Genomic DNA, 27,228 nt, shown 5'->3' with positions numbered 1-27,228 from the left:
ACCTGCTTGATGGAGTCTGCCTAATCTCCCCCGCGCTGAAATTCTCAGTAAAACTGAAACATATTGACTCTGGAAGGAGCGGATGAGACTCAGGTTTCAGGCAAGTTCTTGTTCTGCCCACACAAATACTAGCTTCAAACCTTTTCAGCGTTAAGTGGAGATTCAATCCAAGTACAGGATTTGGATGGACCAACTTTAATCCTAACTTTGTAGTGGGAAGAGTTTACCTAGATGTTTACCAAACCCCACGGCACGCTGTTTGATATTTGATTCAGAAAGAGATGAGCTGTTTGGTCCAAGGTACAGGCAAGGGGAAATGAGACTGGAGGGGAAGCGCTCTCAGCGGTGTGGTAGATGTTACCCATTTGCCGCCCCTGTGGCCCAGAAGGCCGACTGCATCCTGGGCTGCATCAAAAGCAGCGTGGCCAGCAGGTCGAGGGAGGGGATTCTGCCCCTCTGCTCCACTCTGGTGAGACCCCACCTGCAGCACTGCGTCCAGCTCTGGAGCCCCCAACATCAGAAGGACATGGACCAGTTGGAGAGGGTCCAGAGGAGGCCACGCAGATGATGAGAGGGCTGGAGCAGCTCTGCTGTGAGGCCAGGCTGAGAGAGCTGGGGCTGTGCAGCCTGGAGAAGAGGAGGCTCCGGGGAGACCTTAGAGCAGCCTTCCAGTACCCAAAGGGGATCTGCAGGAAAGTCAGGGAGGAACTCTTCAGCAGGGCCTGTTGTCATAGGATGAGGGGTAACAGTTTCAAAACAGAGGGAGGTAGATTCAGATTAGATGTTAGGAAAAAAATTTTTCCAGTGAAGGTGGTGGAACTCTGGCTGAGTTTTCCCAGAGAGGTGGTGGGTGCCCCATCCCTGGAAACATTCCAGGCCAGGTTGGATGAGGCTCTGAGCAACCTGATCTGGTTGGAGATGTCCCTTTGAAGGTCCCTTCCCACCCAAACCATTCTACGATTTCCACTGTAAGGCTGGATTTTCTGTGCTGGATAATACAAGCTTCCTGGGTGTGGAATCCACTTGAAATTCAGGACTTAAGTAACTTGTCAACAGTTTGTTCAAGAAGCGTGTTGGCATACTGAAGCCACAATGCCTTGAATCACCCTTGTATTCCATCACTCTGCTGCTACGGTCCCCAGTATGAAACCCCTGAAAAACCTACTGCCAGTGAAACCAGTGGAACAACTATTTCAGAATTAAATATACCCCTCTTATCTTGCGAGAAAGAACAAGAGGCTGTCATTCACAGCCACATCCCAGCCATGACTTGCACGCCCTTCATTCCTCCATAGTCAAATCTGACTCTGACAAGTCATCTTTTTCCTTTCTTTATTTTTTTTTTAAATATATCCAGCCAAGGTTGTTTGCTGGCATAGGTATTTGGGGACTGCTCTTTTGCCTTTGCCTTGGACACAATATTTTTGTCTTTGCCTTGGCCACACTTAATATTTTCTATCAGTCTTTGGTTCTAACTGTCCCTATTTTTCAAATGAGTATCTTATAGAGTTTTTTCTTTTAGTTATAGTCATCTTTCATCCCTCCTCTTCTGATTCTGCCTCTCTGGCTCCTTGTGACTGTTTCTGCTACCCCTTTGCTCTGCTTGTGTCAGCCCATGCCACGTTTCTTTTTTTTTTTTTTTTTTTCCCCACTTGCCTCCTTTCTTCTTTGCATTCTACAGAGCCAAGGCTGAAAAAATGTATTTTCTACCTCCTCTGCTTGCTTCTCCAAAGAGATCGCTCTGCGGAGCAAGGGCTGTAGCTTCGGAGCCACTGCTCTGTGCTTCCTGTTCATTTTTATTCTCCTTACTTCTAAGCTTTTCCTTAGTCTTTCTCTTCCCAGAATATCCCTCAAACACCTCTCTTCTGCCAGCCACTGGCTCTTCAGTGCCTGTGTCCTTCCACTAGGCACCAGTGGGACTCCTCATTTTTTTTTTCTTTTTTTATTTTTTTTTCTCTGCCTGTTTCTCATTTCTGTATTCCAGCAGATCTCCATTCGCTTTGCTCGTTGGAAATGGTTCTTCCACCTGCTCTGTATTAAATTGCTGGAGAAGAAACCTCTCCCTACCACAGTGGAGTGAAAAAAAAAAAAAAAAAAAAGCTGGGCTGGGTCTCATCCTGTTCCCCTTGGGATTCGTTCCCTTCTTCTTTTCTCATTGATTAGGACTGTGCTGTGCCGGTCAAACCAAGAATAGATCAGATGGTGGAGCAGGCCCCTCTGGGCCAAGCGTAGTAGGTATCTAACTGGCTTACTGGAACAGAAACCAACTCTGAGGTGAAAATCAGGTCCCAGTTATGAGTGTTAACTCCTCCATCTGTCTGTTTCTGCTCTGATAGGACTCTGCTTGAGAAGGGAGTAAAGAAAGTGCAGTGTGGGAGAACTGCGACCTAACCCATCCGCTGAGCAGGGCAAGCGACAGCGGCACTTTCCAGAAAAAGCCCAGTCTTTAAAACACGTAGAGCTGTTTAATTCTAAATTTCTGGCAAGTGTGAGTCCCCGAACGTAACTGATGTTTGTGTCTGTGTGAGTCTCTATGACAACAAACAAATGTAATGTTTGGGAGGTGTCCTTGAGAGTATCAGTGGGGGGTTTGTTCCATTAGGTTGGTAACACTCAGCATTTTCAGCCTTTTAATTCCGAAGTATTACTATACATGGGTACGAGGGCTTTAGGAAAATGAACTAATTAGTTACAGGATTTTTTCTTCTTGTTTGCAAATGGGACCAACTCGGAGTAATGCTATTTATTTTAGCTGATTCCAGACCCAGATTTTTAGACACAGAAAGCAGTGAGTATTTTTAGGAGCTTTAATGCTAAGCAGGAGGCTTAGACTCAAGGTCACTGGACTGCGGGTGTCTGTGGATCACGTTCAGCCATTTGAAGAAGGTAGCAAAGGAAATCTAACCTGAATTTCTTGCAATAGTCAGTGTTGCTTCTGTAGTGCTACAAATTAAAAAAAAAAAAAGGAAGCAAATGAAGCCAGGAACACAGAAGAGTGCTCAGGATGGCCATGTCTGGAAGAACAGGGCTAGAAGTGACCAGCAGGACAGGACAGAGCAACTTGCCCTTGTACTAAAACTGTGGTTTTGGCCCTCTAATTTCTTTAAAATAGAGGGAGGTAGATTCAGACTGGACATCAGAAAGAGATTTTTTTACGCTGAGGGTGGTGGAGCACTGTCCCAGGCTGCCCAGAGAGGTGGTGGATGCCCCATCCCTGGAAACGTTCAAGGCCAGGTTGAATGAGGCTCTGAGCAACCTGATCTGGTTGGAGATGTCCCTGCTCCTGGCAGGGGCCAGGGTTGGACTGGGTAGGCTTTGAAGGTTCCTTCCCACCCAAACCATTCTATGATTCTTGCCAAACAGCAGATATACCACCAAATACACACGCTGAGGCTTGTTGCTTTGGCCTTACTGGTTGCATCCATTTTACTCCCACATCCCACACTGCGGTCTTAGGAATGAGAGAGCGAGAATGAAGAGGTGTCCTGTTTGTATGGGCAGAACTACACCTAGGGCTATCTCCACACACACTGCCCAACTTGCTGGAACTGGGCTTGTAACGGGGAGGCTACGGATCCCTACAAAACACCTGGAAATGTTAGGCACCAAAAATGGGACTTGGAAGGCCAAATCATAGAATGGTTTGGGTTGGAAGGGACCTTTAAAGCCCACCCAGTCCAACCCCCCTGCAAGGAGCAGGGACATCTCCAACCTGATCAGGTTGCTCAGAGCTTCATCCAACACTGTAAAAAGATCCTGTCTCCACAGGCTGAGCTAGTAGGCTCTGGCCAATTTTGCCTTTGGTCTACGCTCACCAGAATGTTTAGAGCTTTACAGCTGAAAACTGCAGAGACAAACTGGGATTGAAATGGAGTGGGGAAAAGGTGAAGTCTTTTCTGGGCAAAGTGATTGAGAAGAAAGCAGGTTGAGGAGAAAAGTGGAGGAGGAGAGACTGGTCTGAAGAACCCTGCTCGTTATGGCTTTGTTAATGTGTGACTGTTCAGCTCTGAATGAGCTTTTAATGTTGCTAATGCATAATTTATATGCAAGCATGGCAAGAGGTGTGCAATGCAAATCTTGCCTGATGAGGAGGTGAATATGTGCTTGCAGATGCTTGAACTTCTGAGTGTTCCTGCGAGATGCTGAGGAAGAGCCCCATGGCAGGCAGAAAGCCTACAACTGGGCTTTTCAGCAGAAAAGCACCAAGTGCCACGGCACTGCGATAGTCTTCCCTGATCTTCCACTGATGGGTGAACTGCTTGGGGAGTAAGAGTATGTGCTTCTCCCTGTCTGCAACACCCTTGAGAAAGCCCTGATACTGATCAGCTTGCGGAGAAACAAGTGTCTTATTCTATGAATCCCCCTGGAAGTCAATGGGGGTCTCCTTAGAAAGGACTTGGCTCTTTTAAATAATACCAGGACCTGACCCTAGATTTCAGTAACGAAGTCAGTAAGCAAACTATCAGGGACAGGAGATGTTGTTCAGGGAAAAGATCACTGATGACTTTGTGATTAGAGGTATCTATGTCTATGTGGAAGGGAATAGTTTGGAAAGCTGGTGAAGATGCGCTTAGGTGCAGCATTGGTGCACTTGGTGATGAAATCATCGTTCATGAGGGTGACTTGTTATAGAATCACAGGATGGTTTGGGTGGGAAGGGACCTTCAAAGCCCACCCAGTCCAACCCCCCTGCAAGGAGCAGGGACATCTCCAACCAGATCAGGTTGCTCAGAGCCTCATCCAACCTGGCCTGGAACGTTTCCAGGGATGGGGCATCCACCGCCTCTCTGGGCAACCTGAGCCAGTGTTCCACCACCCTCAGTGTAAAAAATTTCTTCCTAATATCTGATCTGAATCTTCCTCCCTCTATTTTAAAACCATTATGTTGAAAACCCCTTGGGAATCTTGATTTGCACCTGTGATATTTTAAGAATCTTCTTTTTGTTCCTTCATTATGTCAAACTTTTGATAATTTTGATAGTGAGCAAAATTAAGGATCAGCAGCAGAGTTCTTTGCATGTGTTTTTAATCACCGTATAGAGGCGGCAATCATAAACTGAAGTGTAAATTCAAGGAGCTTTACAAAGCTGGAAAGGCAACGCATTTCAGAGTTTGCGGTGATTTAGAAAGCAGAACTAGTGCTGTTATCAATGTTTCTCTGGAGACCTGACACCAGGGTTCAACTGGCCTTTCTGTTTCAGATACCTGCCACCAAGATTTATCTGTGTTTTGCCAAGCATGAGAAGTATATGAATGCGGGGGCTTCCGGTTGATCCCCCCAAAAGCCATCAAGCCGCCTCCATTAATGTCAGCGCGCTCGTAAATTGTTAGCACGCACCAAAGCAGGCAACTTCTGCCACCGCACAGAAGCTTCCAGAGGTGTCCCCTGCCTCCTGTAAATCCACAGACACCCAATAACGTCGATTAACTGCAGGTGGGTTTAATAACTGTTGTCCCCCCCGTTGGAATTAGAGGGGTTCACACTTTTTAAAACAGGACAATGTGGTGTTTCCATAAGCAAAAAAAAGAAAGACTGAAGGGATTTTTTTTTTTTTTTAACGGCTGTCAAATGTAGGTAGGTGATGCCGATCAACGGGAAAACAGGTTGCACAACCGTGGGCTCCGCTCCCCCCTGCCGTACACAAACAATCCTCTTGTTTATGATAACCTATTTTCCTTCTGTTCAAAGAAACCCAGCGGGCTGTTTGCTCTGGTACTCCTCCGGTAAGCCAGTGATGCATTTACATTCCCTCGCTCCCTCCAGCCCTAAAGATGTCTGCCAAAATGAGGCAATACATAACTACTCAGTGCAAGCTTTAAGAATGTGTTAGGAAAGGCTTGAACATTACCCATTAATGTTTACAGCTCCTAATTATGTTAATTAATCAGTCTTAGAGGTTGTCTCACCCGGGAGCCCAAAGGCAGGATTTCAGTTCCCACAGATGCACGTTAAACTAACCGGCTCAGGCTCGGGGGCACGGCCGCTTGCAGCGAGGAGCTCAGCACGGTTTGGCTGCCAGAATATTTACGCAGGGTCCTGGGCAGGTTTTGCAGCCAGAGCTACGTGCTGTCATGGCTGTGGTGTTCCCGTTGGATTTTGAAGGTAGATTTGACTGTCTACACGAGGTACAGGCCAAGATCTGGGAGCAGGCCGAGCCGTGTTCAGGAAGATTGATGGTAAATGTTCAGTGCCAGGTTGGATGAGGCTCTGAGCAACCTGATCCGGTTGAAGATGTCCCTGCTCCTTGCAGGGGGGTTGGACTGGATGGGCTTTGAAAGTCCCTTCCAACACAAACCATCCTGTGATTCTATAAATGTAAGCTGTTCCTGCAGAACGGCATTCAGAGAGCACTTTGTATCTTTGCAAAAATCTAAAGTTGCTAGCTCTGTCAGAAAACAGAGGTGAAACTAATGTCAAGTGGATGTTGTCTCTTCTATTAATGTTTCTGTAGTTTTGCAGGAAGACGCACTTTCTGGGTAGAGGAGGAAACCCAAGCCTGTGTCATCTTTCAGGGCTTCATTTCCACAATTCAGAGCTTGTCTTCTCTCTCTTTAGTATGGTGGTGGAAGGTTGATGGTTGGACTTGATGAGCTTGGAGGTCTTTTCCAACCTTAACAATTCTATGATTCTCCTGAGGAAAACGAGAAGACTCAGAGAAGAGACACAACCCAGACTGGCTGCAGAGTGATTCAGAAGGAGCTTTTGTTTGTTTTGTGCTATTCTCTCAAGAATTTGGTTTGTGTAGGCTTTCAGTGTCCAAACTACAAGAAAGCAGGAGAAGATACAGTCAACACCACTGAAGAGGTAAGGACAGGAGAAAACTGTGGTGCAGAGACAGACCTCTTTCTAATTCAGTTCAGCCATCCTCATCTGGTGGAATTAGCAGACAACCACTCATTTATCCCCATCTGGAGAATATCCTGATTTTTTCCGTTGAGCTCACTGCCGCTTCTGGCTGGTAATTTTTGCTCCTGTGTGGAATGTCGCATACGAGTGGCTTGTGAGTGTGTGATGATCCTTTAACGATGACGGGGGAAACAAGTAATGACAATATGAATTAGGTGAAAGAGAGCAGTTCATCACCCATCTAAAAATGGCTCCTGTGGGCAGTAACTCCTGCCTGTGCGGAATATAAAGTACCAGAGAAGTATTTTTTGGTAGGTTCCTGCAGGAGAAATGCCCTTGTAGGGGTGTCAGAGAAGAAGGGAATGAATTTTCCAGAATAACAAGGCGTTGTATGGAAACAGGGCTGTGATTAAAGAGCTGGTGATGTCTCTGGTTGTGTTCCAAGGATTTCCAGACTGGAGCTTGCTCTTCAAGAGAACCGTCTGCAATAGAGGTTCAGTGCACTAAAACTGGTTATTAAGCAATTTTCCCATCAGCTGTTTCCTAAGCTGTTGCCACAGCGTGTAGAGACCGCACTCCATACTTCTTGGTTGCTTGGAAAGCACTTCTGGCAGGCTGAGGGCACGTACGATGAGCCAGATGGGACTGAAAAAGTCTGGGTGGACTTAAAGCAAGGTTTCCTCCGAACCAGAGCTGAGGGGGTGCGGGGAGGGGGTGCCACTGCTTGGTGCTGCCGAGGTGTCATCCGTCTCTGTCCTGTTGGCGAGGCTTCAGCTGCTGATGGATTGCCTGGCAGCTTTCACGCGCGTTAACGTGAACTTCATAAAAAGCAGTGTGTACAGAGTGTGAAACGCGATCCGGGCAGCGCCTGACACAAATGAATACTTTCCCTATTCCGTGGAGTTTCAGTGCAAAGTCTCTCTCTCTCCATTCATCTTCCTCCTGTGTCCTCCTTCCCTGCCCCCTGCTACCTAGGGAGCCCAGAGAACAGGCGTATTGGCAGTAAGCTCAGCTCCACAAAACAGCCTTGTGAAAAAGGGAAATATAACACGATCACTTCCTATTTCTTCCTCCTTTCCTCGGCATCAAAGTCTGGGCTGGTTGTCAGGAATGTTCAAAAAGAATAAATAAAGCATAGGAACCCCCCCTGCTTCACAAGGAGTCTCATTCACTCACCATGAAGCTTGGCCAATGCTTTTTTTTCTGACAGCCCTCGAGTCAGCAGGCAGAGCAAGAAGATCATTCAAAGCTAATCAGTAAAGTGTAAACCTATTATGAAAGCACATTTCCCCCTCGCCGCCTCCTTCCTCCAGAAAAGCAATCCCCCAATCTGTGGGAATAACACAGAACGTACATAAAAGTTGCTATTACTTAGATCTCCCGTTATTAGGTCAGCGACGCCGCTGATGAAACGCTCCCCGGAGCGCTGAGCAGCGGCGTATAAATCCTCTGAGAAATTCGGAGCGTAATTTGTTACAGCTAGAGGGCAGGAGATCCATTACAGCCCAGCCTGTGTACGAGGCTCTCCCCTGCGATTCTTGAGGCTATCGCTGGTAATAAAAACCTCATCTTGATTTCTTATCCTTCCTATTGATTCCTGTCAGAGAAGACTTTTTGTAGATAAAGATACGACTATATTTCTCTGTATAATGAGATCCTTCTCCCCTCTTCTCCTCACTTGTTTTTTCTTTTCTTTTTATTTTAATTTTTTTTTTTTTCCAGGGATGACTCCAAGGAAGATTTGTAATTTGGGAACTGTGGGTATGTACAGTAGGCAAAGAGCAGGGAAGAGGATGACAGTTTTTGCATATGCACTGCAAAACCCTAAATGTGAAATGGGAGAAAAATGTTTCTGGTTTGCGATAGTAGAGGAAATGGAAACTAAAACCCCAGCTATGTAATTGCTGTATTTTAATATGAAACTCTGTTGTTAATGTAACTCATGGAATCTGTGGGAGTGAAGCGATTAAAATCCAGACTCAGATGTATATAGCCATGGCCACTGCTATTTTGGGAACATTTGTACTCCTGCTCTACGAATAGTATAGCTATCCTGAAAAAAGAGGCCTTTAGGTATACTGCATGCTTTAAAAAAAAAAAAAAAAAAAATCTTTCTTTTCTAGGATGGTGCACAGGGACAAACAGAAATCTAGAAAGCTTTATGTGAATCATTTATAAGCCAAACAAGAACAGCTCCGCAGAAGTCAACGCAGATAAACAGTGATGGGTAGGGAGGCTGGAAAATGCACAGTGTCATATCAAAAATATTTTGTCTTCTCTGCAATGGGATCATTAGAACCAACTGGAATGTTCTCGTTTAATCTATTCCTTTGAGTTTTGCTTCACTTTGCTTTTTTAGAGAAAATATGGAAGTTTGGGTTTATTTTTTTTTTTAGTACATGCAGCAAAATTTATTCAAAAGAATCTTTGTTCCCCTTTAGCTATCTGTTTATTTAATAGACTATGGAAAATGGTAAACTCTGTCAAAAAGCCTAGTTAAAGAACAATTTATAAGCTACACTTAGCTGTTGATCTCGTAGACTGGCTTAGCGGAGAGCCAAAATATATCCTGGCAGGTAATAATTAATGTAAATCTGGACACTTTGGATCTGGCCACTGTTCAGGAGGCTTGGCAGAAGCAGGACACAACTCCTGCTCGTTCCGCAGTGTCTCTGGAAAGCCTGGCTCTGTGTGACACACATGCTCCCCATGTGTAGAAATTTGCTGATTTTTTTTTTTTTTTTTTTAACCTATTTTGGATGCAAGTGAACGTGTCTGCCGGGAAAATTAGTTTGGTCACTTAAACAGAGGCCTCCTGTGAAGAGCGGGATGGCAGGCAGCTCGCTCTGACTCCTCTCAGTCCCGTAAATCCCTGCATCGCTCAGCCGGATTCCAATGAACTGAAATATTGGGTGATGTCCAGCCTTTGCTGGAGCCGATGGCAGCTCTCCCACCGGCTTTGCTGGGGGTAGAATTTTATCCTGCCGTACTGTTAAATCATCAGAATAGCTTTTTATCACTGGGATCTGTCTAGTCTCGGCTGAAGTGTGCCTTACTGATTTTTTTTTTTTAGAGACGATGCTGAGGAGTTAATGTAAAAGAAGAGAGGAACGAGGAGTATGAGCAAACGCGCTGCTCTGCCTCCACCGAGTCCGTCAGTGCCATTCTGGCCATCGTGACCCTGCGTGCAGGCACAAAACGTAACCCCACACGCAGCATTTTAACTGTTCTCTATCAAAATGGCCTGACTTAGGTTAAAACTGCTTTTTGGTGAATTTTCTTTAATATTGGATTGTTTCAGATGGATGGGCAGAGAAGCAGCTCTGATTATTCTGCAAGGTTGGAGAAGGGAGCTGTTTTCTCTTTCAGCTGCAGCAGAACATGTCTGACTATAGGATTATCTATAAGCAGCGATGTCATTGATTAACTCTGTGTGTGGGTACATCTTAGTCCCATTTAATATAATCACTTGCTCAAGGAAAGCATATCCATAAAGCTCTCCAAGATAGGCTAACGTGGCGCTTATATTCAAACATCTGCTTTAATCTTTGTTAATTTTCAAGTCTAGATGAGATGCAAGCCTACTGAGCCTGACTGGACCAGACAACTTAGAGGTTAGCTAAAGAACTCCTTACAACTTGTTTAATCACGTATTTATATGCTATGTCTGCCTACAGCCTTGAAGTCTCACCTGAAGTTGGGCCCCTGGGCACATCAGGGATATAAACGCAGCGACGAGGTCCCATTTCACTTGTAAGGGCTGCTGAATAAGAAAGCTCAGCATTTACGCTCCGCCTGACATCTTCAGAGTATTTCATAGATACGCGAGACTGCGATCACTGACACTTTAGGTAGCAAGGGTTTTGATGAACTGCTCATTCAGCCGTTCCTTCCCTCCTCCCTCGGTGGAAGGATGGCTTTGGCTTCCTCCAAACGATCCTTTGGATTGGTTAGAGCTCTTGGTTGGCTCTGCTGTTAAGTGCCTCCGCGGGAACAGATTTTACTTTTAATAACGTCTCATAACTGGCTTTTAAAGAGGTTTATGGCTCAGCCTTATTCTCTGGGAAGACTGACTGTTCTCTGCTAATCTCCTGTAGAAATGTTGCTGTTGGTTTACACGGTATTTCACTTAGTTCTCCTCAAGCTCCAGAGTCAAGTTAATTGGACACGATTGACCCATGTTAGGGAATTACTATTAGATGAGTAATACTAAGCTACGGAAACAAAATCTTTCTGTACCTCGGAACACGCTGGGAGTTGCGGGGAGCGGCAGGAAACGGCAGCTCAAGAAGTGTGCGGCCCGGGCCCGAGGAACAGGGTTGATTTAGGGAACAGGGAAGTGCTTTGTAATAACTGAGGTTTGTAAGACCAGCAGTTCTTTCTATAGGAGAGCTAGATGGGGGAAAGTATTATACTAGAGTCTTGAATGTCTGTAAGAGGAAAAAGTACAGGAAAGAAGAGAAATGGATTGTGACAGACCTGTGAGAGCGCTATTTCTGTGACTTTTTTTTTTAGCAAACACTGCAGTGTCATATAGCTCCCAAAACCTGATTCAAGTAGTCAAGGAATAAATAGAGCAGGATTTCATCAGAATGCATTTGTGTTTCCAATGGGAAACTGCATGCTGAAGGCAGGCCTGGTACACTGAGAAAATGCTGAATGATTAACGGACGTGACACCAGGTCACAAGGCAAATATGAGCCCTGTAACATCACCAAGCATTTCAGGACACAAAAACACTGAAAGTATTTTTGCAGAGCAGCTGAAAGCTTGCTGCTAAATCTGGAACTTCTGGGTGCTTCTTCCCAATTTACTTTTACATACTAAGCCATTGGATTGGGTAAATCCTGGAAAAAATTATCTTTATCCAAAAACCAGCCTATATTCCTTAGTATAAGGCTTTCCAGGATTGATTGCCATATTAAAATCGCCAGGCTCAAAACTCCTTCAGCTGAAGTAAACTTCCTGAGAGAACTATAGGTGTCAGCACTAGGTTTTAAAAGGCGTAAGTATGTGCTTAACGCTACTGAGACGTGAAGTTTCCCTGAGATCAGCAGCACTACTTCAGTCAGGTTACGTTCGGGGGAGTGTCTCGAAGGTCAGGCCTCAAGTACAAACCCACTTCAGATTCGCGCTGGCGGCTGGATAACGCCAGCGGCGGGCACCCGGATTGCGGCACCGGTGACGTGATGTGGTTTGCTATAGCAAATAATTATACTTCTGTCGCACGGAAGACTGCGTTCTCTCTCTTAAACCTTACGTACTCAGACAGGGGAAGAAAGGCAGCGTGCCTGAAGTTTAAGAACGCTTTTTGTAATGACAGAGCTGGAGCCCAACCTAATGTACAATGTGAATGTGTCCCCGTTTTAATCGCTGTGGACCTGATTCTGCAGTCAGTCTCTCAAGGTGCACCTCTGATCCCTGCTGGACTGCGCAAGCAGCGATGCCCTATTCTGGTTTTCCTAGTTAGGATCACGGCTGTAAAACACATTTTGCAATTTGTAGGAACTGCAAAACCAGGCTCCTTGGGGCAAATGGACTTATGAAGGGGCAAGTGCTTCTCTGCTTACCGGCACTCGATGAAACACTGGCCGATCTGATCCTGGATAGCTATCTTGATGTCGAGCCCCTCTGTTTCTCTCAGCTTGTCCTTGATGAATGCCTCCTCCTGTCTCTCCTGAGCCTCACCTTGCAGGGAGTTTATTTGTCCAGCATGCACCTCAGAAATACTCGTTGCCTTTACGTGAGGAGGTAGATTCTGAAAATGACAAGAGGAGAAAACAAAAGGTACAAATTAAAATAAACTTAATATTAACTGGAATGCCAGGTTGACAGTGAATCTGAGCTTAAGCCCTAATTTATTTGCAGGAACCCAGGAAAAAAAAAAAAACAACCTTGTGCTCATAAAAAGTGCCTGCATGCACACAATGGTCTATTGTTAGTGTTTCAGCATTAATTAACAACATTGCAATGAACAAAAACAACCCTTCCAGCGTGGGATCCCGGGATCTCAATGAGACAGGTGAGAAAGCCGCTGTTCTGCAAATGCCAACTTTATCCATGTCAGAAGGGTGCCAGAGATTTTTTTAATTGAGTTTTCAAATGTTTGGACTTCCCATTGGTACTTTTTAATTAGCCAGTATTGTTTTTAATTTGTTCACTTCAATTTTTATACGCGCTGCTTGGTCAGTGGCTTCCTGGTATTTTGTTGCAGCTGGGCATATTCCTTTCGGAAATCAACTTCCCTTGAGGAACAACAACAACAAAGAACAAACAACCCTCCTCCCCCCCCAAACACTGTAATAAAAAATCAGAGCTCCCCGAGTTTCCCATGAGTTGATAACCTTGGCAAGGAGGACTTCTAAGCCAGTTTAAAGCCTTACAATAATTTCAGCTTTGTGATCGATTTTACATGTGTACTTTGAGAAGGGGAAAAATGAAAGTCTTGCTGGTATGCAAATACAGAAGCATGAAAAATACCATCTGTGTGGGTGGTCTGGAGCTTTTGCATTTTTTAGTTGCAATGGTTGATAAAGTTAAGATGTTCTCAGTCTTTTATGAGCTACTCCTACCTTGTAAGCGTAGAGAAAAATTTATTTATTTATCATTTATTTTAAAAATTCACTTGCAAAGTAGCTTTGGGTTTGTGCAATTTTTGAAAAAAATATTTTCCACGTATTTGGGAAGTAGTAATCGTACTGTTTTGACAGCACAGGTCAAATTTAAGAACGGAAAAGAGGAAAATCTGGTTTTTGTAATATTTTTCAGAGTTAGTGACTGTCTGACATATAGGTGGCAGCATGTGTGAGCAAAAGCTTAGGACTGTTGGCTTGCATGAAAAAAAAAACCTTTACTATTCTGTTCTGCCCTTCCACCTTCAGAATATGTAGAAATTGTCCTTAAATCAGCACATCTCAGCCTAGTTTAGTAACACATTCTCCTTGCTCCGCTGATGTATGTTCTAGCGTGCTCCAAGTCCTAAGTCCAGAGGTCTCCTGCAAAGACAAAAAAAAGCTTCTCTCCAAGGTTTGGCCAGCTTCTATTTAAGATCTGTTATTCGGTGTTTTTCCGTGCTTCCACCAGGTTCCAAAAATCACTCACAAGCGCCAAGCAAATTTGGTTTCGGAAAGTACGCAGCAGGGATTGCACGTGGTCCAAAGTAAGCGCAGAGGCCCCATCAGGAAAGCGATTGACTGCCTCCTCTGCATCTGTGATGTGCGACCCGTGCTATGCAAAAACGAATCGGTCAAGGCCACCGGTGAGAAAATCTTCAGCAGGAAGCAAGAAGAGCAGCACGCTGTCTTTCTGAGCATATGGTCCAAAACGTTGCCTTTCACCCCGAGATGTTACCTTCGCTCATGTCTCAGTTTCCATACAAGTTTTCCTCAGAAACCAGAGGAGGACCCACGAGGCTCGCTTCCCAGATTGAGACCTAGAAACAAGATTCGCTTCCCTCCGGCAGTTTCCCACTCAACTTTCGTTTCGCTACAGTTAATACTCAAGGGATTGCTTGTCTGAGAAGTTCCCATCAGAGTGCTGCTGCCTGTCGAGGTACTGGTAGCAGGGCTGCTAGCGAGGAGATGATCCAGCCTGACTCTTTCATGTCTCTGTATGCTGCTGTATAGATTTCTTAACTGGATTCTCACCAGGAGAAGCTGGGGAAGGGCTGTTTTATTCCCCAAAATGTTTTCCACCACTTCTTGAAGAAGATAAGTGAGAAGAAAAGGGATAAGGGAAAGAAACTTGGGAGCACAAGGCACTAAAGGAGTGTTTCCATGAGCAAAGGTAGTTGTGGTGAAGGTTGAAGATGTTCTGCTGGGTGGGCTTCCCCTTCTGTCTCCATTGGCAAGCGACAGAATCCATACTCAAGCCTAGGCAACTCGGTGCGAGGGGCACAAGGGTATCTCCAGCTTTAGCGAGGCTGATCTGCAGCCGATGCAGAAAGACAGGTTCCTCTACAGGAGGACGTTTAAGGGTGAACTGTTGTGAGACGGCTCACCAGATGATGTCAGAACATGTCTCTCTTGTCAGGCTGAGCTGGGGCTGTTCAGCCTGGAGAAGAGGAGGCTCTGGGGAGACCTTTGAGCGGCCTTCCAGTGCCTAAAGGGGGCTGCAGGAAAGATGGGGAGAGACTCTTCAGCAGGGCCTGGTGTGACAGGACAACAGGTAATGGTTTTAAACCAAAAGAGGGTAGATTTAGATTAGACATAAGGAAGAAATTTTTTACACTGAGGGTGGTGGAGCACTGTCCCAGGTTGCCCAGAGAGGCGGTGGATGCCCCATCCCTGGAAACGTTCAAGGCCAGGTTGGCCGGGGCTCTGAGCAACCTGATCTGGTTGGAGATGTCCCTGCTCCTTGCAGGGGGGTTGGACTGGAGGGGCTTTGAAGGTCCCTTCCCACCCAAATCATCCTGTGATTCTATGAATGGCTTATCGGTGCTGGGAAGGGGCAGTTCCCCCTCCACCCTCATTGCTGGATGCGTGGTCCCTCCCTTTTCCTGCACAAGCTCTGGCACTCACCCAAACCTGTGGTGAACCAGTTCAGCTCTCCGAGTAGGGGAAAATAATCCCTCTTGTCTTTTCTGCTCCCCTTCCACCTCCTCAGGTTAACTGTCTCCTGGTATAACGAGGTCAATCAGCCAGCCAAGGAGGCAGCTGTGGGTCAGAGCCACAGCAAGGGAAGTGGAAGTGGTGGGTGAGCGTGGGACCAGAACACTGTGGAGAACAGGATGGCCCATGCAGCAGGACAGATAGGAGAGCTCCTCTTTGCCATCTCTGAACCTCTCCTCCTCTGAACTGGTTTCCACTGAGTCCTGAGGGAGCCTGTGACCAGCTGCAAATTTACTGTCAGCATATCTTTCACCAGTACCGAAGCCAGACAAGGTAAGAGCTGTTTGAACTGGCACGAACATGCCCACGTGAGCCAGACCAGAAGTAGGAGGTTCTTATCTCTGAGTGAACTAACACAGACCATATCTACGCTCGAGTCCAGAGTCATGAGGCTGCTGTGAACACACTCCAGGCAGTTTGGATGCTGATAGCAACAGGGCTACAGAACACACTCTGGTCTGCAAAACTCAGCCAAACCTTGAGTAAATATTTGTGCAGCTACCTGAGCGCCATGCTGTTATCGATACATTTGGTGATTCTACTTTGAGCTGCACTCAAAGCTGAAGTACAGACATAACCTTGTAGAACAGCTTAAGAAAAGCTCTGTTGTATTTGTCCTTTGCTTTTTTTTTTTTTTTCATTTTCTGCTCCAAAGAATGTTTTACTACAAGGAAACAAAAGAATGAGGAACCACTTCTACCAGTAAGAGTGCAGCTAGCCACCTTTGATAATGCACTAAAAGAAAGAAGGAAAGGGAAAGTTGGTAACACTGTATGCTCATTTGACTGATTTTTTAAATTTTTTTTTTCAATCCTATCGATTCCTTGTTATTAACACTTTCTGAATTAAGGTATGTGGAAGAGGGTTTATTTACATGGAGGAAAAGACCATTGTTGATGTGAGATGTGCTGTTGCTTGATTGCTTCCATGGCTGGGAAAGCAGAGCTGGCTCAGACCTAGACGACCAGATAAGCCGAGGAGGAGAGTAGCTGTTGGTGAGGAGCCACCAAGAAAGGATGACACGGCAGGTACAAAAAGACGCTCGATCTGAGCGGGAGTCGGTGCTGCCAAGCAAGCTGTTGGGATGGGTAGCAAGGAGAGACGTTAATAACAAACGACATGCTTTTGAAGTTGGCTTAGGGGTGAACAGACAGTTGCCAAACCAGGGGCTCCTGCTGTAGCGCAAAAGCTTTGGCAATAACACGCTCCAGCTCCGACGGGTGAGGGAGAGCGGGAAAGGAAGAGCAGAGCTGGCTGTGATAAATGAGTCCTGAAGGATTCGTGGCCGACTAATGTGGAACATACGCGGTGCGCCCTGTTTATGAGGAAAGACCAGGAGGCTGACACATGTCAGGAACGGAAGGCTGGCTTCTGTTCTGGGGGAGGAGGAGGAGGAAGCAAGCACTGAATGACAGTGAGGAAATTATGCATGGTTATTTTTATTTTTATTTTTTTTTTTTAAGTAAAACAGTATAGGTGATTATACAACTGGCCTGACATTCCGTTCTGTTACTTTGAAATCAATGCAGTTATGCCAACAAAATCTGAATTGGACTTGAGGAGAACAAGGGTGAGGAAACATCAGAAGAACATATGTGTACATGGGCTAAATAAGATGGAGATTATCTTAAAACCTTTCTTCCCTGGCCTATAAGAGCTGATGCAAGTGTACTTGAGGGTGTGAACGATCAAGGGAAGGAATTGGTTGGTAAAGTACAAGTAGGGAATGAGAAAATGAACTACATAAAAGTTGACTGTGGAGATGAATCAAGCAACTTGCCCTAAAAATAGACACTTCAGCAGCAGCAGGTGCTGAGGAGATATAACAAAAGGGCCAGACGTTGTACTTGTACCTTTGTTCTAGCTGTTGGTTCTCTACCATTCGCTGTGCATTTGTGATGCATTTTCATACAAAATGCTTTTCTTTTGCAAAAAAAAAAAAAGACAAAAAAAGACTCAAGCTGAGGAAAGAAAACTGAGTCCTCAGGCACAAACTTTTTTAGACTATTGTGACACTTTAAAAAAATAATAAGAGGCTTTGAATGTTATGAGTAATCTGAATTAGAGAACAGTGCTTCTATTTTCTTGATTTGCACTTGAGGAAAGCCACCATAGAATCATAGAATGGTTAGGGTTGGAAGGGACCTTCAAAGGTCATCCAGTCCAACCCCCCTGCGAGGAGCAGGGACACCCCCATGTTAAGCTTGCTTTCTTTTGACCACCATGCTCTTGTCCAAATGACAAAAGTATATCTCGTCCCAAACCTCACCAGCTTCAGAGTTCAAGCCACTCCTAACCCTGCCCTTGCAGTGAGGAGGCAACTGCAAAACCTTCGACCTTGTATTCATCTTCAAGCACTCTTGAGTCTCCAAATGGAGACAGAGTTTATGGGACAGTCCTGGTGGAGTTTGTGTTCTCCTGTCAAGGAGCAGACTGCAGAAGAAAGTATGTCTGAAAAAGCTTTGGCCATCTGACGATGGAGGAGAAAATAGACAGTGAAATGGCAGAAAGAGTGCCGAGATAGATGGTCAGCGTGAGAGGACGCTTTCAAACAGCTCCAGCAGGAATGCCTCCCCGCTGGCCAGCCTTTGACCTGCGCCTTCCAGTACTGCAGATCGACTTTCTGGTGCCTGTGTGCTTGTTCCGGAGCTCTAAAGAGTTATACTGAGACAAAATGATGAGTGCTGCTTTTATAGCCCTCTATGCTTAATGTGCACGTTAAGGAAGACAAAAGGCAATTTATTTCTAACATGGCTTCTCTCAGCGCCTCTAATGTTCCTGCTTCTGAACCGAAGGGAGGCATTCTAGGGGAAGACACTAATAAATAGCTTTTCCTTGGGGGAAGAAGCATTTTCCCATCTTTAAGAAATCTCTTTGGCCATGTGAAATTCAAATTTGTTAACTTGCCCTACAAAGAGCAACTCATTTAGAAACAAATTACAAATATTAGACGGAGACAGTGAACTTGATAATGCAATGCTGCCACATCAGTCGTAGAATAATGCATCTTAATGAAGGCTTCCCATGTGAATAAACCATTATATTTACAAGCTTTTCACAGTTAATGACCCAGAACTGGATAACGAAACTCACATTTTTAGTGTGGTCCTCTGTCAGCAAAAGTATACATATTAATAATTGATGTTGCTGTAAAAATAGGACATAATACGAAGATTCCGGAGTTTGTGGGAAAATAGGACTACATGGTCCATTAACTTAAAATGCTTATCTAATGTTTGATGGGCTTTGTCTTTAAAATCCTTGTTTAAATTAATAAGGCAAAATGGACATTTGTCTAAAAGAGATTTTTATTCCAACTCATCAGTCAGAAGTACGCTGATGAGAGCGCTGTTTGATTCTTCTCCTCTTTACTCCTCCTTCCTCTGTCCTCCCCAAGGAGAATTTAGGTTTTATGAAAGTGGAAGGCCCACCAGCAGAAGGAAGGAAGAAGTTCCCTACACCTCCAAGGTAAGCCGATGCGGTGGAAGGCTCCAAGTCTCCCTTTCAGGTTGCAGAGATGACTCTTTCCTAGCTTGACAAGCCTGCCTTTCTGCTGAGTCAGCTCAACAGCGCTCTCCAACCCAGGCTGCTTTATCGTTCGTTAGAAAACACTTAGAGGTGCGCAGGCTGGCTGAACACGCTCAAGGCTACAGCTCCCCGTAGAGGAGGCCCCATGCTGTGGAACTAACTGCTCTTCAACTGTTCCATTACCACAACTCTTAGAAGGAAAGATAGTCTTCACTTTGACAAAATAAATACATTTCATTTTGCTTCGTGTTTGAAGGCTAATATTCATATTATGCTGGAAAGGTAGCTTGACTGTGGCTTTTATTACCGGGTATTTAATTTAGGATGGCTTCTTTTCTTAGACCTGAAACGGCACGGCTGAAGCATACGCTGCGTGGTTTTATGGCACTTCTTTGGTAAATGTTCTGCTGCGGACAGCATTGTCTGTAATTGTAATCTTCAGATAGATGTAGTTAGTGGTGTAGTGTTCTGCTGGAGACTGCTCATTTTCAGACGTAGGCTTTATTTCCTAAGCAAATTGAGTATTTTTAATGGTCATTTGTTTCCATCACTAGTAAAAGTTAAGGGTTTTTTTTAAGTTTTGACTACACAGACAAGTAACGCCTGTACTAGTAGACTAAAGGAATTTACCACCCAAGCAGCTGAGGTCCTGTACTTTACTCATGACTGGTATTCTCCTGAATTTTAAATAGTGATGCAAATTAGAACCATAGAATGGTTTGGGTTGGAAGGGACCTTCAAAGCCCATCCAGTCCAACTCCCCTGCCAGGAGCAGGGACATCTTCAACCAGATCAGGTTGCTCAGAGCCCTGTCCAACCTGGCCTGGAGTGTTTCCAGGGATGGGGCATCCACCACCTCTCTGGGCAACCTGGGCCAGTGTTCTACAAATCTCATTGTAAAAAAATTTTTCCTAATATCTGATCTAAATCTACCTCCCTCTATTTTCAAACCTTTACCCCTCATCCTATTACACCAGGCCCTGCTGACGAGTTTCTCCCCATCTTTCCTGTAGCCCCCTTGAGGTACTGGAAGACTGCTCAAAGGTCTGCACAGCCCCAGCTCTCTCAGCCTGGCCTCACAGCAGAGCTGCTCCAGCCCTTTGATCATCTTTGTGACCTCCTCTGGACCCTCTCCAACTGGTCCACATCCTTCTGATGTTGGGGGCTCCAGAGCTGGACGCAGTGCTGCAGGTGGGATCTCACCAGAGCGGAGCAGAGGGGCAGAATCCCCTCCCTTGACCTGCTGGCCACGCTCCTCTTGATGCAGCCCAGGATGCGGCTGGCTTTCTGGGCCACAAGGGAGCATTGCCAGCTCATGTTAAATTCCTCATCTAAAAAATTTGATATTACAGTTAGCTACGTTCCTGCTTCTCATTTCCTCAATCTGTTTTGTCTGGCTTCGGGAAGAGTGTATTTTAGAGAGGTCTCTCTTCTTACAAAAATGTTATTCATATAGGCTCCATGGTACACAAATGGTGATAGCCACATCAATTATATGGCTGAATTCCTAAATTAGGCACAAAAAAGGAACAACTAAGCAAAATCTATTGCATTCATTAAAGCTTCCCTACAATGTGATTCACTTCAATGGCTTTGCCAATTAAAGTAATTGTCATCTGCATTCAAACAAAGCATTTGTAGTAAGAGGCCTTGTTAGAAAAATATTGAAAATGGCTGTTTTATAGATTTCTATTATATATATATATATATATAAGTTTGACATGTATCACTTCTTGCTGAGATAAAAGAAAATTTAAAGTGGAGAAAATATTTATGTTCATTTATATAATTTTGGTTATGTTTATTTCTGATATTACACCTGAGCATGCTGTCAAATTTCTACTGGAAATGGCGAGTATATTTTGGACTCTCAAAGGCAGTGATTTCATCATTAGTGTGACTCAAAGCTAAATTATTCAGCGGGCTTCTTGCTCCCCAGCGCCTTTCTATTTAAAAAATAAGCAGGTTTAACATTTCTATTGAAAACAGGGCAGATTAGTTATCGCCGTTCAGATGTATACGGATGCCTAGAGAAATAACTTTGTGCTGACATCAAAACGTCATTTAGGCTGCAAGTAAAACAAAAGTCATTTTAATCTTCTGCCTGATAAAAACAAGCCTGGTGTGTACCTCTGTGGTAACTGCGCGCTTTCATGAGCTGAAGGAATATTTTAAATTTCACGTACGGAGTTTGCAGTTTAAACCCCCATATAATATTTATTTAGCCATAGCCTATGATGTTTACACAGAAGGCTATTCTGGGAAATGTTAATTTTGTTTTCAGACTGGATGAAATGAATTATATTTATCAGGAATTCAAAGGAGGAGGAATGTTTGGCAGACTGTTTTCTCAGATATAAATAAAAGCGTTACCCAAGACAACATGCCTAAATTAGGGTATTTTTAAAAAAGGTAAGGAGGAGAGAACAGTTTTTTATTTAAGACCACATAGATCCTTTCATGTGAAAAGGATATCCAAGAAGGAAGAATGGTGGAAAAACTGTGAGAAAAGGATAGATCAGCGTGTATTGTGCCACTAAATCTTTGGTTAAGGGCTGAAATTGTGGAAGAGAGCGGTGTGAGAGCTGTGTAACTGTAAATCCATAGATGCATCTGTGAGACAAGAAGGTGTTTGCATGTGTGCACGTCCAAAGCACGCAGGGCTCAGCCCTGTAAATTGTTTAGGCACGTAGAGCACTCGGCTTCAACGGGATTGAAGTGAAAAGGCGAGCAAGGGGATGCCCAGGTTTTCGGAGTGCTCCTGCTTCAAAGTTGCAATAGTAGGCTAAGCCCCTAAATTGGGATGGATTTTTGTCTTGACTTCTTGTGTTCCTTGTTCCTACCTTTCCATAAATCATTTTGATTGCAAACTGTTTATCCTAACTAACGTTTTATGTTTAAAACCAGCTTTTCCTCTTTCCAGTAGCCTGCGTTCTGAGATTGTCAGTATAACTTCCTTGCAGGGCCTGCGCTGTCTCGTGAGTCTGTTAGCCAGAGCGCTGAGTGTAGATCCATTATTAGGCCCCGGCTGTTTTGTACCACCCTGAGGCAAAGCCGTTGCCAAAAACCAGTTCACACGTCCAGTTACACCAGGCTGATAGCTAGCTTGCACTACAGCAAAATGAAACAGTCACAGTGATCTCTAACCGTGGCATTTAATGACAGGGAACTTAGAAATGCCAGAAACAGACAAGTGGAATTAGGCACCAGTTTAAAAACTGGAAAAAAATGGCACGTTATAACTGGGATGCAACTGTAAACAGAGCAAGGAAATACAGGTTTGTTTGGACAGCACGTGTTGTGTTTTCAAGATAATTTAATGCCTGTTTTTGCAACATCAGTGTGGTTCGTGCGGCTTAAACACAGACCTGTGCCTGGAGCGCTGGTTGCGGTGGTCGTGCTGGAGCTGGGAGCAAACAGCACCGTGAGGAAGATCAGGAAACAGGTCAGGATACAGTTATCAAGATAGATGTGCTCTTTGAGGCTTGCTTCTCTTTACAAATTAAGCCGGTATTGCCAGTTGGGATTTATCGGAGGTTTAGAAAAACATGTGCTGAGGAAATCATGCTGTTTCTGCAATTAAGCTTTAATAAATAATAATAATAATAATAATGAGACTTTACTTTTGAGCCAAGAAAAATCTCTGGAACAGAGGCTTCTACTCTGTCATCAAGCAAAAGATGAAACAGAATCAAATTCCAGAAAAGAGACATAAATTTTTCTGAAGTAGACAGTAAAGAAAATAATACTGAATTTAGTAAAAGACTGGATAATTCCTGGCTTTTGTTGCACATATTTTCATATTTCTTAGGCCAACACAACTGATTTTTTTTTCAAAAAAATCATTATTCAGAACTACAAATGGACTAGCTCTTTTTGCAAAGCAGCCTTTACATGAAAATAAGAGACATTTTAAAAATAGCTATAAGAGAAATTATATTTATTGCGGTAAAAGTCAAGTCTCCTTTGGGATGGACTTGGAGTAATGGATGGCTAGGTCTTCTAATTTATCTAAGCCGTGCAGCATTAGAAAAGCAAATTCAACATATTTACACATGGAGATGTGTGGTCATTTTTTTAGAGGGCTGATGTGATCGTACATCAAAGGGACTTGACCTTTGGAGCTCACTGCCTATCTATCAGGGTGAGCCAATGCCTGCGTGCCACTCGCTTCCTTTGGAGATGGTGGAAGGGAATGCAGCACGAAAAGAACAAGGGAAACACAAATGGGGAATATAAAAACACTGGAAAGACGAACAATTTTTTTTTTTTATTTAGAGGTATCAATTTTTTTTCCCTACGTCCTTTGATTATATACTTGATAAAGAGTAAGGTGTCTGAGTGCAGAGTTGCAAACATCAATTCTCTTGCTCCTAAATGAATACATCATATGTGTTTGGTTTTAATTCCCTTCATTTCTATGATCATATGAATTTTCCTTTCCATAAACTAGGCTATTTACATCCTAGTTATCAGTTACTCCTACCACTGGCCACCACGAAAGGAGTGCTTGGCTGTGAACCCTCCAATAACTGACACCAGACTTGGATTTCTTTCCTAAGACTCTGGTTTTAAGACTCGACAGAAACTGTCGTGAGGTTTGATAGGAAACGATGCCTTGTTTTGCAAAAGGTATAATTTCTAATTAATTTTCTGAGCAACCTGATGTGGTTGGAGATGTCCCTGCTCCTTGCAAGGCAGTTGGACTGGATGACCTTTGAAGGTCCCTTCCCACCCTAACCATTCTATGATTCAGTACATCCCAAATATTCACCATTTTAAGTCCACGCTAGTTAAAATCTCTGGGAATTTTCTTTGTCTTAACCAGAGGCAGAATCAGCACCCACAGCTCTGTTTAGCTATGCTGGCCACGTTTACTGCTCATGACCAGCAGATATTAAAGACAATAATCCATAAGGTGCTATCTGTATTTAACACCACAAAACTTAGGTAAATGTACATTTTATATCCTGAACATAAGATTTTAAGGTTGTTCTTAACTGATGATACATGTTTGCCAGATGTATGCTATAGGCACAATTAGTTTTCATAAACCTGTAATGTAGCAAAGGGCAATTCCATTGCAGGGTGAGAAAATCATCCAGATTGTCTGGGAGAAGCAGAAAGCATGTTTTAATTCAAAATTAAATGACTGGTTTATAAACTATCCTTTAAGAACTGTAGAACGCGGAGGTGTAAACAAACCTGCCAAACATAGAGCAGTGATGAATGGTTCTGTAACGTGGTGTACGAAGCAGTTTTACCAGAACTTGGTACGAGGGCTGTAGCTGGAGTTAGAGAGCGCTGTGAGGCTTGAAACTCGTTAGTGCCTAATGAAGACACCCAAAGAATTGGTGTTTGAAGTTTATACTCTTTTTCAGGTACTTGCTAGGGCGGAAGATGCTGGTGAGAGGAGGAGATTGACCTCTGATTGTGGGAGGAAGAGGTTCCATCTTCTGGAAGGAGTTGTTTTAATATTTTCTTTCTTTCAAGCCACGTAATCTAACTGACCATGGACAGCTATTCGTTTCTCTGCACTTCTGCAGTATGATGAGGGATATTTTGCTTATTTTTGTACGGACTTATGGAAATATTGATGTATTAATACGGCAGTTTTAATGTCCCTTTTCCCTACCCTTACATACATATATACTGGCTTGCAAAAGGCAGGAGAACAAGACTTTGCTGCTTTAATTCTATTTCAGGAATAAGGCAGCTCAAGTGTCTTGGAATTCTGAATTAAAAATTGATTAATAAAATTTCCTTGCTCTATTGTGCCTGCAGCAAATTCTACACCACTAGTTTCCACATCGGCCATATACATTGGACTGTGTGTATGTATCACAAAAGCATGCAGCGTAAGACAAATTGTTACTTTTGTGCCATCTATTATTTCAGTTTAGTGCTGTATTCCTTAGAGACTCCTTTTAAAATAGGAAGAATCTTAGAAATTAATTTCTCATCTTCTGCTAAATGACAAAAATCTGAAGAACAAACAGAGTGTGGCATTTCATATTCTTTAGGCAGCAGTACTTACCATCCCCAGAAATATCATTTCCTCTTCTCTCATTTTCTCTGTTTTCTTGCGCTGGATATATCCACGCCAAACCTGGATTGTAAACAAAACTCTAATGAGATAAATGGGCCTTGTTACAGCTTCCTTTACTGTGGCAGACACAGGAAAAAACAAATAGAGGAAGGAAAGGTACAATATACAATTGAAACTATTACTCTGTAACAGGTTGCCATCTGCTATTCTTTTTTTTTTTTTTTTTAATGAAAGAAATTCTGAGGTTTGTTACCCCCTCACACTGGTATATCCAGCTTCTAAACACATCATCAGGGTTCAAAAAGTGTTTAGACCTAAGATTAGACTGAGCTCCTGTTTTCATCAGGCTGAATTGTCTGAATTATGTGTAAGGACCTGTTGTGGAATTATCAGTGATCTCCCTTTCCCATCTTTTCAAGCCATGGAATGAACTCTTTCCCTGGAGATCACAGGAGAAGGCACAAATTCCCTGAGATGCCCTGGATTCCAACGGCATGCCAGAAAGAGCAACTGAGGTCATAAAAATCAGATTGGAAAAACAGTATGTGCATTACAAAGTCATCCTGCATTGCCAGCACGGGGTCCTGCCACATTTTAAGTGGTTTAAATCACAAAATCTTAGAATAGTTTGATGTATTTCACCTTGCTAGACACCCTGAAAGCTATCATTTCAGAATTCTCATCCTATGAGCTGTGTTTCTGCCTACTGTTCTTCCGAACAAACCATTGTTACTAGGTTCTGCCAGAACTGTTGTTAAACCAGAGATTTTACCTTTTGAATGCAAGTGGCAGCATCATCTGGGTTGGGACTAATCTGGACCCGAAGTCGAGTCTGTCTTTGTCTCTTCTCTTTGAAGTAAGCTTGCTTCATGAATGCCGCTCGACGACGGCCTTGGCGAGCCCGTTCTGCAACCTGGATCACTCGAACGGCTTCTGCAAATGTCTGGGCCTCCAGAGGTTTCTTCAACAGTACAGCCAAAAAGGAATGGACAAACCACAGTATTAATTATGTGTTTTGTTAATTGCTTACCCCAGTTAGCAAACTAAACAAGCAATGAACTTGTGGAAACTTTCTAAGACAAAAATTCCCTGTCACAAACAGAGGAGACTCCTACTTCAGTGCTATCTTGCACTATCTTGGAAGTCTGGCATCTTGAGATGTGTTTTTGTGAGGACCTTCAGGAGAAAGCGAACCTGACGTGTGCCAAGGAAAGCTTGATGCTATAGTGGGAAATAAGAACAGCTTTATATAGCTTATGCACCCTGCTGAATGTCATCCATTTGGAAAAAAGACAAAAAGAACCACAGGGCTTTGTCCTATTAAAAGGAGAATTTCTTAGGCTGTGGAATATCTGCCTTTTACTTTTCTGAAGGGATGAGTTTCTGCATGTGCTGCTGGGACCCCAGATCTCTTGCTGAACGGAAGGACAGACTGTTCTCAGCCAGCCCAAGCAGAAGAGGCTTGGGGAAAAACAAATCAGAACAGTGCAGCTGGAGAGAGAGGGACTCCTGAGAACTCTTGTTAACCCCTCATGCTCCCCATGGAAAAGCTGAATTATTGTCCTTTCTTGACTTTAATCCCCTGATTGGAGACAGTTCACGTTAGACTGTGTGCAACAGCGCTGCTATGGACGCTGAAGAATACAGGGGTCTGTTACACAGCAGTTAGGATTTCCTGAGTGTACGTGGCTTGGTACGACGCGTGTGGAAGTGCTGACAAACCTCCAGCAATCCTAGCAGTGATTGAACTGGAAGTGCAGCACAGGGCGCTGGACTTGTACTGTGTGAGACTTTTTTATTCATGTTTATTGAATCTTGTGCCTCTCCTGTGGCATCCTGGCAAGGGAGACCTGCACCATGCCAGTGTCCAAAGTGCAAAGCCCTCGTGCTCCCAAGCGAGCCGGCTGCACACCAGATAGTCTCATCTGTTACGGATGCCATGTTGAAAAGGGGTGAGAGCAGAACTGTGGGAAACAAAAAAAAGCTTCAAGGTATAATGTGCCGAAACAGAGGATCTCCACAGACCAACATCAGGCTACTAAAAAAGCAGAGAATTTACCCAGAGATTTACTGTGGAGGCTGAGAGGACTGCAGCTGCCCGTTAAAGTAATGTAGCAGAGAGCCTGTGCTCTGTCTCTGCAGGCTGCCTCTGTCTGGGGCTGTTGCTTTCCCTGGGAACCTTCCCTCCGTGGCTT

The 27,228-nt window shown here is 44.1% G+C and overlaps 1 protein-coding gene across 1 annotated transcript in view; it reads right to left on the bottom strand.

The window, feature by feature from the left end:
* The window catches only part of DRC11 (dynein regulatory complex subunit 11), a 104,655-nt gene that overhangs the window by 62,163 nt on the left and 15,264 nt on the right, over positions 1 to 27,228 (bottom strand). Inside the window, exons 4-6 of the mRNA XM_086750393.1 lie at positions 25,806 to 25,994; positions 25,022 to 25,093; positions 12,418 to 12,605 (exon numbers count right to left, since the gene is read on the bottom strand). Of these exons, the coding sequence (XP_086606519.1) occupies positions 12,418 to 12,605; positions 25,022 to 25,093; positions 25,806 to 25,994 (449 nt within the window). The remainder of the gene's footprint in view (positions 1 to 12,417; positions 12,606 to 25,021; positions 25,094 to 25,805; positions 25,995 to 27,228) is intronic.

This window comes from Chlamydotis macqueenii, chromosome 6 (genome assembly GCF_036417535.1).
Source record: "Chlamydotis macqueenii isolate bChlMac1 chromosome 6, bChlMac1.mat, whole genome shotgun sequence".
NCBI lineage: Eukaryota > Metazoa > Chordata > Aves > Otidiformes > Otididae > Chlamydotis > Chlamydotis macqueenii.
This window is presented reverse-complemented; position numbering and strand designations above follow the sequence as displayed.